This window comes from Centruroides sculpturatus, unplaced genomic scaffold, assembly GCF_000671375.1.
Source record: "Centruroides sculpturatus isolate CEXI.00-Female unplaced genomic scaffold, Cexi_2.0 scaffold2, whole genome shotgun sequence".
Classification (NCBI taxonomy): Eukaryota; Metazoa; Arthropoda; class Arachnida; order Scorpiones; family Buthidae; genus Centruroides; species Centruroides sculpturatus.
In genome coordinates, this window is record NW_019384369.1 from 1,054,137 (window position 1) to 1,066,937 (window position 12,801).

The 12,801-nt window shown below is 30.1% G+C and overlaps 1 protein-coding gene across 1 annotated transcript; it reads right to left on the reverse strand.

Annotated features, from left to right (window-relative positions):
* Window positions 1-1,878: 1,878 nt before the first annotated feature.
* Window positions 1,879-12,537, reverse strand: LOC111613910 (E3 ubiquitin-protein ligase Topors-like). The gene is made up of 2 exons (XM_023355264.1): window positions 12,356-12,537; window positions 1,879-5,433 (listed from the first exon to the last, which is right to left on the reverse strand). Exon 2 carries the CDS (start codon window positions 5,423-5,425, stop codon window positions 3,518-3,520), a length of 1,908 nt encoding a protein of 635 aa, XP_023211032.1. The 5' UTR covers window positions 5,426-5,433; window positions 12,356-12,537; the 3' UTR covers window positions 1,879-3,517.
* Between the last annotated feature and the right edge of the window lie 264 nt (window positions 12,538-12,801).

Genomic DNA, 12,801 nt, shown 5'->3' on the forward strand with positions numbered 1-12,801 from the left:
AATAATGGTTTAGAATGTAATATTTAAACATTAAAGAATTCTATTCAAAGTTTTCAATCCTGACAATGGCTATACAGATAGCCAAAAGGATTAAATAAAATTAAAAACAGTTGCTAGAATAAGCTTTTTCCTTTAATTTACAATAATCCAGTTAAAGCTCAATATATGAAATAAAAAAATTGAATGTGAAGAAATGTTATCCTTTATACAAAGATTTCAATTGACTTATTTCAATTCTAAGAAATACAAGTCTGAAAAGTTTTTACAGGTGGTCATTGTGCATGGACATGCACAATAAATGGATTGAATGGAACATAACACTTAAGTAAGGAAAATGAAGTCAGTGCACATGCGCATGGAAATCTGACAAAGTCCTAACATAAGCACTTCACCACTATAGTGGAGTATACTAAAAATTTGGTAATATTTAATTAAAATAAACAAACACCTTTCTCTATTCCAGCACAACGTTTAATGTTTTAAAAAACGTTTTCAACCGTTTTAAGCGATCTTCCTCAGTTCAAATTCGAACCATATAACGAACAAAGTATTCAAAAAATACAAAAATTCAAAGTGCTTATTCACAACTTAACGCAAAAGCACATGCCCGTACTCATAAAATGTATACATTAAACCAAAAAAATTATATATTAAGTAATATTACAAAAACAATTAATAACGCCACCTATGTGGTTGCAACAGTTAATCTATATGACTGCGCAGTGCATCAATCACAGGTATGCTGAAGGTTTATCAACAGCCTGGAAGTCCTTTTACGATAACATAGATTAACTGTTGCAACCGCATAGGCGGCATTATTGTTTGTAATATTACTTGATATATAATTCTTTTGGTTTATTTTTAATTATTTTGGTTTAATCTATACATTTTATGAGTATGGGCATGTGCTTTAGCGTTAAGTTGTGAATAAGCGCTTTAAATTTTTGTATTTTTCGAATACTTTGTTCGTTATATGGTTCGAATTTGAACTGAGGAAGATTGCTTAAAATGGTCGAAAACGTTTTTTAAAGCATTAAATGTTGTGCTGGAATAGAGAAAGGTGTTTCTTTATTTTATTTAATTAATTCCAGTAAGCATTTATTTAAATATTTAATTATATGGGCCTGGTCTTCCAAAATGAATGCTACTATTTTAAATTACCATAATTATGTTAATTATTATCCAAGAAGTATGTTATGTAAACCAATCAATAGTGTAACTGACCAAGTTTGTCTCCCATCTGCATTCAAACATTGTGTTATCTACCACCGCTGCCATAAACAGAAATGACAACTCCACAATAGAGGTGTTTTGTGAAGGCAAAAAACACCTATCCTAAAAAGTCAGAATCACTCATCATTGTTTAACATCAGTAATCTGCAGTTGTAGAATTATCTGCCATTGGAAGCAACAATGGAAATGCTGTAGCAAGCATAGGAAGAATTTGAGTATCAGTCAGATGTGTGCCTTGTGACACAAGGTGTACACACTGAGAAACTGTAATGGGCAATATGAAACTTGAATAGTTTTTCAATGTTTTAATGTACATTACAACATCCTCATATAATAATTAGTATAATTACAATAATTTAAAATGGTAGAATTCTTTTTGGAAGACCTTATATATTTCACTTAAGAATTTCAAGCTGATTTAAATTACATATAAAAATACACATACTTTAAAAATTCACCAAATATATGAATTATATTTTATTTTACATTATGTATTTTACAAAATTTATGATTTTATTATATATTAAAACTTCTTTTAAAATCTAAGATTATCAAATATTTAAACGTAGATGTGTATATATTTAAAATTGATTTAATACACATTAGTTTAAGTTGTATTTTTATTATTATTAGAGATAAAATCATATTTTAAACTAAAAAAATTTCTGTATCAATTCGTAAAGATAAATTATTTATAAAAACAAAGTATATAAATTCCTTTTAGTTTTTTATAAGTAAAAATATCAAATTTCACATTAATTCATGGAACTGATTAATGCTAATTAACTCCTTAGAAGGTTAAAAATATAAAAAGCAAACTAGGAATTTGTAATACAATAAAGTTTTTTTTTATCTGGCATTCCATACTATCCAGCAGTATTTTTTTTTCATCTGGACATTTTGAAAATTGCCTTTTGATTATGAACTCACTAATGGCATGCAATTAACAAAGTTGTTCCCCTCTGGTGTGCAGAGCGACAAACATTGTTTGCCCTCCTCTACATAACTTACTCTTTATTTTCCATGAAAACACACACCACCATAAACACTGCACATGCATTTAAAAATGAATAAAATGAGGCTTTCATTTCATTCCAGAGCCTATCTAAACAACTTCACCTACTGCAATAGTCTGGATATTCGGTTCCCATTTATGACAGATAATCAAAACTTTTACTGTATTTTAACACAAAGAAAGTAAAAATACAGTAGACTCTCAGTCAACCAGAACTCAAGCAATTGGCAAAAAATTCAAAGAAATAATACTTTAAATAAAAATTTAAAGTATTATTTCTTTGAATTTGAATACTTTAAATAAAAATTTAAATCAATCTAGCGAAATGCAAGGTAAATTTTGGCATGCCATGCTGAAAGCCCACACTTCGCAGACCATATTTGACCCTTGCTCCCATCAATTCACTAGATTCTGACTAACAATAATGGAATCCAACTGACCAATGTGTGTCAGTTGGAATCTATTATTCAAATTTTGTGTTCTTGTCCAATCCAAGATTTTCTTTGTCTTAATTTGCTTTAAATTACTGTATTTCAATTTTAATATCAAATCAATACCAAGTTTATGATATGGTAGTATAGTATCTAGTATTAGTTAGGTTTGCTTGATTTACTCTTAAAAATAATCAGAAACTACATTTATCCAGCATCTACCAATCAGCCTGCATACCAGTTAACTGAGAATCTACTGAAATCACAAATTTTGTATTTATTTTCAAAATATGTTTATGTAAACAAAATTCAAAATTTTTTGATAATAATAATTGTAAAAAGAAAAACAAAATTTCAGTTAAGTGAAATTTGTAAGAATTTGTATAGTAAGTTTAATTTTACTATGTTCTGAAGTATATTTTCTACTAGATACTTCAAACATATAGTACAACTTTTTCTTCAAGAAAAAAAAATTCATTTAACTCTGGATATAAATATTAAACTTCAACTAATTTAAATATTGTACTGCATACACTTTACTTGCAGTTCAAATAATGTTTTAAAATGCCGTTACAATGCAAGCTTTCAAACATATTGGCTATTGTTACCAAAATGTTCTGTATAAAGAATATACATTTCACATAATTAAAGAAAAGGTATCTACAGCATATTTACAGTATGAACACTTAATATTTATTATTTTATATATATATATTTATATATAATGTTTATGTATGTGTGTATGTAATTTGTATGATAATTCATTTATGGTTAGTAAATTCAATTATTTTCCAAATTTAAAAATAATTATGCTTCTTGTCCTTCTTGTCTAATAATTCTAAAATCTTTCACTACTCGAAGAGTAACGTTTTCGTTTATGATGATGTTTATGTTTCCGATGTTTTTTCCTCTTCTGTTTTTTATGCTTTTTCCTGTGAGAACTACTTCCAGATGACACAGTTTTGTAAAATTTTATAGTTGAAGTTTTTCCAACCACACTACAAAGTCTAAATGTAGAATCACCAGAATAATCTGTGGAACTGTCATCACTATCAGAGGCTTCAGTATCAGTTGAACTGTGATAAGAGGGATCTTTCTGGGCTCTTTTACTGTAATATTTGTAAGATTTTACTTTTTTCTCTCTCTTCTTAGAACATTCTCCTTTCAAAGCTTGCTTAGAATTACTAGATGACGATTCTGGTGGAGACCACGATGAATGTCTTGAATGATGTTTCTCAGAATATGCAGGTGAAGAAGGTCTGTAATAATCTCTCTCATGGAATGTCAGTTTCTTCCTGAGGTATCTTTTATCATCTAAATCATCCACACAAGATTTCCGAATCACATTCATATTGTAATTTTCAATTTCTGTATCACTAGAACTAGAAACAAGATCAATCAATTCTGGAGTTCTCTCTGATCTTGGTTTGACATATCCAATTACCATACAGTCTGAATCACTTTCTTTATCAGTTGAAATATTTTCTTCCTTTTTCTCAATATTAGAAGTTTGTGTTTCTGGGATAGAACAATGTGTAGAAGTACTAGGACCAGGAAGACCACTTTCTAAGTCATGCTGAGGATTATTAAGTGGTGAAAAAATTATTGAATTTGATGATTCTTTGTTCATCCAACTTTCGTCACTATTCCAGAATATCTGCTTTAAGTTAGAATTATTTTGGCTTGTGCTATGAGTAGATGAAAAATCTGACTGTCGATCTTTTGTATGTCTATCCAACTGACTGACAGATGCAGAATTTTCTGAAGAATTTACAGGATGAATGACAATTATGTCACTTGTTGTGGAACTGACAGGAGAAAAGTTTTCATTGCAATTATTGGGCTCTAAACATTCATAGACAGCTCTTCGATCATAATTCACCATATCGTAAGGAGAACGAGCAAAATTGTAAAATTCGTGTATGAAATGAGTTGTGCGATTTTGAAGATATGGCTCTATATGAACGTAAAATTCTGGACTTTTTATATCGTATCTCATGATTAATGCAAGTATCAGTTCTAGCACAAATATCACTTGACTCTCACTGTCAGTCAAAAGAGCTATTAATTCCCTATTGAGCCAAGGTATGAGTCGATGAGTACATGCCGGATTTTGACAAAAAAATTCTGGTGATGTGTCTCTGTATCTTCTTTGTGATTCATCGCCTATCTGTACCCACAAAGCATTCTCATAGATATGTCTTCTAAAATTACTTGTAGATGGATGTTCAGTAGTCAGTTCTCTTGCATGACTGCTAGAGAAAGTATGTGGTGCATATGTCAATCTGTGAGCACGATATTCTAGTGTCTCTTCAAAAGCTCGATGTCGTCTCCTTTCTGCTGTCAATGTGGAAGGATATCTGAATCTCCTTCCATCTGGACTTTGCCAGGAGTTCTCGGTTGTCCTTGTTGCATTGATATAATATTGATCATAATCTTCTATTGAACGAACATTATGCACAATACTCTTAAATGGTTGTTTGCACAGAGGACACTCAGCTTTCACTTTAGACCATTCCAGAAGACAGGTGAAGCAGAATGTGTGAAAACAACTATCGGTAAAGGATTTATTTTCCAATTTGCCTAAACAAATTGCACATCCTGAATCTGGAGAACTTCTATTTGATGATGAATCATCATCTTTACTTATATTTGGAGACACATCAGTTGTTTCTGTAGCATGAGGACTTTTCAATCGATCAATTACACTATGATCTTCTAAATGGTCACTCTTATGCTCCATCATAGTTTAATCTGTAATTTAAAATATAAAATTAAGTTCTGATTTTCAAAAATTCAAAAGAATGTTTACTGCTATTTATGATATTATAAATATATGCAATGCAACCATAAAAAAACTGGATTTTGTCTATCAAGATTTAAATGTTTAACTAATATAAATGTAGAGGAGACTATTTTGAAGAGAATGGTTGACAGATTTAAATTAAGTTAAGCATTTTAATCTGTCAACCATTCTCTTCAAAATAGTCTCTTCTGCACTTATACACTGACTACACCACTTCTACCAAGCCTTAAACACCCTTTGGTAGTCAGTGTTTTGAAAATTCCAAAGCACTTATTGCAATTTGAACTGGATCTCCTCAATCATACCAAATGCCACCCCTTTGAACTTCAATTTCATTCTGGAAAACAAAAAAGCCACAAGAGGCTAATTCTGGATAGTAAGGAGAGTGGTGGACAGTTAAACATGATGTTTTTCAGTGCCAATAGTTTAGGGAGATTCTAGGATCAAAAATAGGTCTAAAATCATCTATCTATCCCAAATGAAGTGGATTTTACCACTTCATTTGATCATTTGAGATATGGCCTATTAAAAAAAGGTACTTTTCAAATAATCTGTCAAAGTACTAACATTACAGTAATAAACTTTTTAAAGTAATTTTGTATTATTTTTCATGCTTCTGTCAACTGACTGAAGTAAATAAATGTTGCCTAAGTAGGACTTATTGTAATAAATGTAAACAAAGTCTTATCCACTTTAAGGTTTTGCAGTATTTGTACGCTTTGTAGTAAGAAGAAATAGTTGGATTTTCTCAATGTAAATTTATTCCGAATATCATTTTGTTTTTTACAAAATTAAACAATTTTGTAAAAAACTAATTTACAAGAATTACTCAAAAATGTGGACATGCCGGCATACAGCAAATCAGAAACTTGTGCACATCATTTAACATGCATTCAAAAAAACAATTTTTAACACTTAAAATAAAAACCTTCAATTTGTATGTATTGATAACACAGGAGTGGAAAACAAATAGTAGTATCTTTTTGGCAGGCCATATCTCAAAAATGAAGTAGATTGTAATAAACCTTTATAGGCTTATTTTTGTCTTTAGAATCTATCCCTAAAATATTAGCATCAAGTTGTTATACCTTCCTGTACACATGTACAGTACAAGTACAAGCTATTGATGATACATTTTACAGAAATTTTAATTATTGTATTGTCAAAAACAAAATTATTCAATACTGATTAATTTTCTACAGACAAACACACATATATATATCTAGAGAATTTACCTTCAGATGGGCTACCATCTTGTAACAATATTAATAATTAGAAATTAAATTCAATGTAGGGCTTAAACTTTCATATTAAAAAAACTGTGCAGATGTAATTTCTAGTAATGTAAATCCAGCTTCATCTTATGTTTTCTCCTAGGCATATATAACCATACAGGTTAATTATTATTAGGCCAACTGGAGGTATATTACCACAGAGGTCTGCATACTATAGAACAGAAATCGGCAACCAGTGGTCCATAGACCATCAATGGTCCACGAGAAAATTTGGACATTGATCAACTGAAAATTACGCAAAGTATTACGAAAGAAATGCAAAATGCTTAGTTGCTTTTTTTCGCTCATTGGGTTTTTTTTTTATTCAAATCTAAAACCAAATATGAAGTGACTGTTATCAATAAATAATATTGTGAATCCTTCGTGGAAAAGTGCTAAGAATCAATAAACTTATTTCAAACAAGCAGCAATGAACTTTAGGCTTGCATTAATTTGTTATAATTAAACATGTGACTTTCATACTAATATAGTAAAATTGAACTATTATTATCATTATTCTACAGATTTTGAATTGTTTAAAAAAATTCACGATGGTGGTCCGTGTAATTCAAAATTGTGAGTTTAGTGGTCTGTGAAGTCAGAAAGGCTGCAGACCAGTGCTATAAAAGACCCTAGTTAAAATAGCAATATTTAACCTGTATACAGTAATTCTAAAGTTTACTCATATCTAAAAGAAGAGATCATAAATGTTGGTTTGAGTCAAAACTCAAACCAACATTTATGATCTCTTCTTCTAGAGGAAAAGATTGATCTCTAGATCAATCTTTTCCTCTAGAATCTTCTAAATGATTTCAATTTATAATTATTAATATTAGGCCAAATCTCTCTAGCATAATCTTCTTTAGCCCAATAAACTGGATTGTTTATAATTTGCCAAATTAATAAATAAATCTAAACTATCAGATTATTTTGACTATATTAAGACAAATTTAATTAATTATGAGATTTGTCCTAAATGTAGACGGTTTCATCATCATTTTTCTTATACAAAAACTATTATTAAAAATTGACTGTCATCAACTATGAAGCTATAGAAAACTATATTGTTTTTTCCTTATTGTAGAAATTCTTGAAAAATATTTTCCTGGACAAGTTTATTCACAAGCATGTGCAGTTTGATGACATCACAAGTCAAACTTGACAATGCTGTGAGCCAGCAGTGTTTGTTATTATTCTGTTACTAGTCACTAGAAACATTCAAAATCTTGAACATTTACTGATATTCACTTTAGACTTTAATGGAAACATTTAAAACTTCAAATAAACAACAATCTTATAAATGTCCTTATTTTATAAGGCCAAAATCTGATTCTCTTTCATAGCTACATGAACAGAAGAACCATAAGATAATTTGTAGTTCCATGAAATTTTTAAGACAAACATCTTATTTAATTTTTCACAGAATTTGAATTTTTATACCATATTTTCACAGAATGACTAGAATGCCTGTTAAACTGCAACTAAAATATAAAATTAATCAAATATAACAAAACTAGCTGTTAATTAAATGTTCCAAGTACAATAAAAGAACAACATTGTAATTTGACTATTAGTCAGTGTAGTCTACACTGGCCATCTACCCTGACCTTAAAAATAACACCTTCCTCTCAAATTACACCAATTAACATCCACTTTATGTGATAGCCAAAATAATTTACAGCGAGTTTTTAAATTTAACATGTTTAATTTTTGTTTTTGAATCAAATAACAATAAAACACAACAAAAGCACTTTTGGAATCCACAAGTGTTTTTCTTCATTAGAATGAAGACAAAATAAAGAAATTAAATGTGTATAATCATAGTTTTTGATGTAATGCCAACAGTTTCATAGTTTTAGAATAAAAACTTTTTCGTTTTTATGTGATGGAACTTGTTCCTTTTTTTTTAATGCACCCTCTAGAGAGGGATGCAAGACCTCACTTAAACCAGCATGCCACAAGGCTTTTACCACATGGAAATATCTGATTTCCTGGTCTCCCTGGATAGATCAGCATGCTGATCATTTTGTGAAAACACAGTAATTTCATAGAATTTGAACTCAAATAATTTTTTGTTACATATAGACTATGGACTGCAATTTATTAAAACTTTGTAATCATAAACATTTGTAGGCACAGATAATTTGAGTTTTTTTTCATAACTGTCTTAATTATCAGTGACTTTTCTTATTTATGCAACTTTCCATTATGAAAATTCTCTGTTCTATATTGTAATATATTTCTAATTATCATAATGTTTAATTTAAATAAAAATAAGCTAAAGTTACATTTGGGAATCAGTTACAAAAGAAAAGTCAGAAGCCACAAACTTGCACTATCACCAACACCTCACTTTACTTCTTACAAATAAGATTTTAGCTTGCTCATGTAGTATTAAGTAAAGTTTGTGGAGCCTATGCTGTATTAATTATTTCAATTAGCAAACTTCATACGAGTTCTGTCAGAATAATAATCAATTTTAGTTTTCTCTTCAGAATTGATAAAGTTTCTGTGTATTTGCAGGACTTTTAATCATACTGAGTGTTGCCAAACATCTTTTATTTCAAAGAAAAATCCTTTATTTTACTTAAAATATTGTTGTTCTTTATTGAAGCAATTTTCATAATTAAGTGATGAAAAAGATATTTATAAATTTTCACGAATATGAAACATGAACTAAATTTTGCACGATAACAAAGCATAGAATGCACTAGAAAATTAAAATTTATTTATTTAACAACAATGACTTCTGTTTATGGTGTTTTAATGTAAAAAGCACATGATACACAACAATGAAAATAAATGATTGTTTTTATTAGATGAATAGTGAAAGTGTATATAATTTGACAAAACATGGAGTTTCCAACTGCAAACCTCATTTTATTGAATTCAAGAATATTCGTGTTTGTCTGGAGCTTCACAAATAATAGATTTCGGATGATCAACCATTCAAATCATCTTAATACAGAATTTATAATCGATATCTATTATCATTTTCATACTCAGACACGAAAGATATGCATTGATCAATTTCTGAATTTTAAACATCTGAATGAGAGCAGAAAAAGGTAGAGAAAGTTTAATTTTTCTTAAAGAAAAAATTATGATACATATTATGATGACATTCAAAGCAAACATGCATCACTGGTAGAACAGAACTGAAGCTTTATTTTGATAAGAAGAGAGACAAGAGAGCTTTTTATAACAGACTTAAATAGTTATTAAACTACAAAAGTATGTAAGAAACAAGGTAGTCAAATAAATATTGCTATCATCTTTGGTTATTTTATTAATTTGAAAAAAAACTAAACACTAAGGAAGAATGTTCTCTTAAATTTTTTAAATGAATTTTCTGTATCTAAGTAAATAAATGAGACTAAACATTAACAAGAAATTATTCATTCAACTATTATCTTTTTCATAATGTCAACACTTGCTAAAAAATCAAATATTTTTACATTTAGTTTTAAAACTCCTTGTTACTAATATCCTAAACAACAGCTGCTGTTTAAACATATATTAATCAACAAGTAAATCTTTCAATAATATAATAATCTGACATTTTTTATAGTGTGTATTATATAGCATTTAAGGACTTTATTGAGTACAACACGCATATAAATCACAACCACAATTCTGCCATCTACACCCCGAACATTAACAATTCCACACAACTGTCGCTGACAACACCGTGGGAAAAAAGCCTCTTTTCTACCTCAGAAAACGGAATCTTTTACCTATTTTAAGAATGGGAAATACGATTCCATTTGACTGCAATTACTTGACGGTTAAATTGCATCAATATAAATACATCCATTTCTCTAACTGCAAAATAATATACGTAAAAGTTAAAGCGAAACTCGTTCTTATGGAAAAACTGCATCTAATATATCTAAACATAGCTACTGTATTTCATAGAATTAAATTTGAATTTAAAGATTTAAAGACAGAACTACATTCATTTTAAAGAATGCATTTAATTACTTCATACTTCTTTAAGGCATGAACCAATTGCCTTAAAGAAGTTTGCATCAGATTAATTACTTTTTGGTCATTGCCATTATGTATTTAAATTATTACAAAGTAACTTGTTTAAATTGTGAATTGAGCTAATAATAAGCCTTTCTCCATTTAGGAATTTTGTTTTTCTTTGGTCTATGTTTCTTTTAAGTACTTTATATTATATATATACAGTGGTGATATTCAGCGGGTTCGCACAGGTTCGGCCGAACCCGTTGTTAACATTTTCAAAGTTTTCTGAACCCGTTGTTAAACACACACAACATTTCCCAATGGTTTTGTTTCTTTTAAAAAATATATTAAAATATACGTATTATACTCTGTAACACTACTAAACTAGAGCTTTATACCCCGTTCGCCTTGGTGCAACCTCCATCGACCGTTTCAATCTCGACTGAAACCAGGTTTAGTCGGGATCGACTCAAGAGAGTTCTTGAAACTAGGTCCAGTCATACGAGAGATCCCATGCGCGCGACAAAATACAAGATGGCTGCGGAACACGTGTCGTGCTATAGACAGCGAAATAAAAAAAAAGATTGTATTTCGAGAAACGATGACATCTGTCTATTATTATGATTATACCTAAGGATAAAATAAATGATTTAGAAAAGTTTTTTCTTGAGAAAAAGTCATAGGGAAAGCAGTTAAACCTGGGGCCATATTCTGGTCACTGTCTCTGGTCTCTCATCTCTCACAAGCCGGTCGCTGATTGGCTAATCCAAATGATTGTCAGCCAGCGACCAGCTTGCGAGAGACGAGAGACCAGAGACAATGACCAGAATACGGCCCCTGCTTTCCCCATGACTTTTTCTGATTAAAAAAACGCCAANTCTCCATTTCGGCCAATGTGTGTCTACTTTACCCGAAAGCGCACAATCGAATGTACAACAACATGGCAGCACATGTATCTCAAAGTGTGTGGCTGATGCCCGCAAAACGCATGTTCTAACCAAAATCTATCAACGCCCATTTGAGTGTGTATATGTATGTGGAACTCCTGTTTTTTTAAAATGCACGTTACCAAAACGCACGTTTGAAAACGCCTAATTTGTACACAGCCTTAATGCCTATTGATGGATTTCACAACAAATATACCACAAAAAGAAGAGTAAACTCGAACATCCACTGATATATATATATATATATATATATATGGTCAAACTTTACCTATGTGCACCATCATGGCCACACAGTGTTCTAACCTAACCTAACCTATTCTAATAAATTATCAAATTATTGGTAATTTATCGGAATAGGTTAGGTTAGAACGTGGGTCCTCACTGTGCAGCCATGACGGTGCACGTTGACCATATATATATATACATACATATAAATGACCTAAAAGTAACTTCAACCATTTTTTCTTTCATACACAATATATTCATTACATTAAATGTTTATTAAATAAATTATACACATTAATCTTAATGTATCTTATAAATTTAATTATAGATTAAGCCGTTTTTAAGAATTAATATTCAAATGAAATGCTAAAGGACAAATTTCATAATCAGCAGGAAGATTCTACATGGAAGTTTTTTAAGCATTATGTGTTTAATTAGTAGCGAATTTTTACCTGTTTAAAATGTTCGTCTTCCTAATAAGAACGTTCTAAAACGGTATCTGAGTTCTTTTATTTAGATATTACGTTTATAATACTATTTCGAACTGAGATTAATCATATTTAATGGATGTACAAACTAACACCGCTAGAACTTCGCCATTTTGAATTAGACGAGTGGCTCACCCTTACGACACGTCTTGGTACTAAATAATTCATTTACTGATTAATTTAAATTGTAATATCTTTTCTCTTCCTCACATATTTTCTTTCTGCTAATATTAATATATACATATTTTTATCACCCGTCCTTCACCACCCGACTGCCCCATTGTCCGAACTCATAATGGGCTTGCTAAAAAAAAGGTCCTCTTACTGTCCACAGGCGAAAAGAGTTTTTAAAAATGTATATAAATGACCTAGTAATGGAAATATTCAGGGCTGTGGAGTCGGAGTCGTCA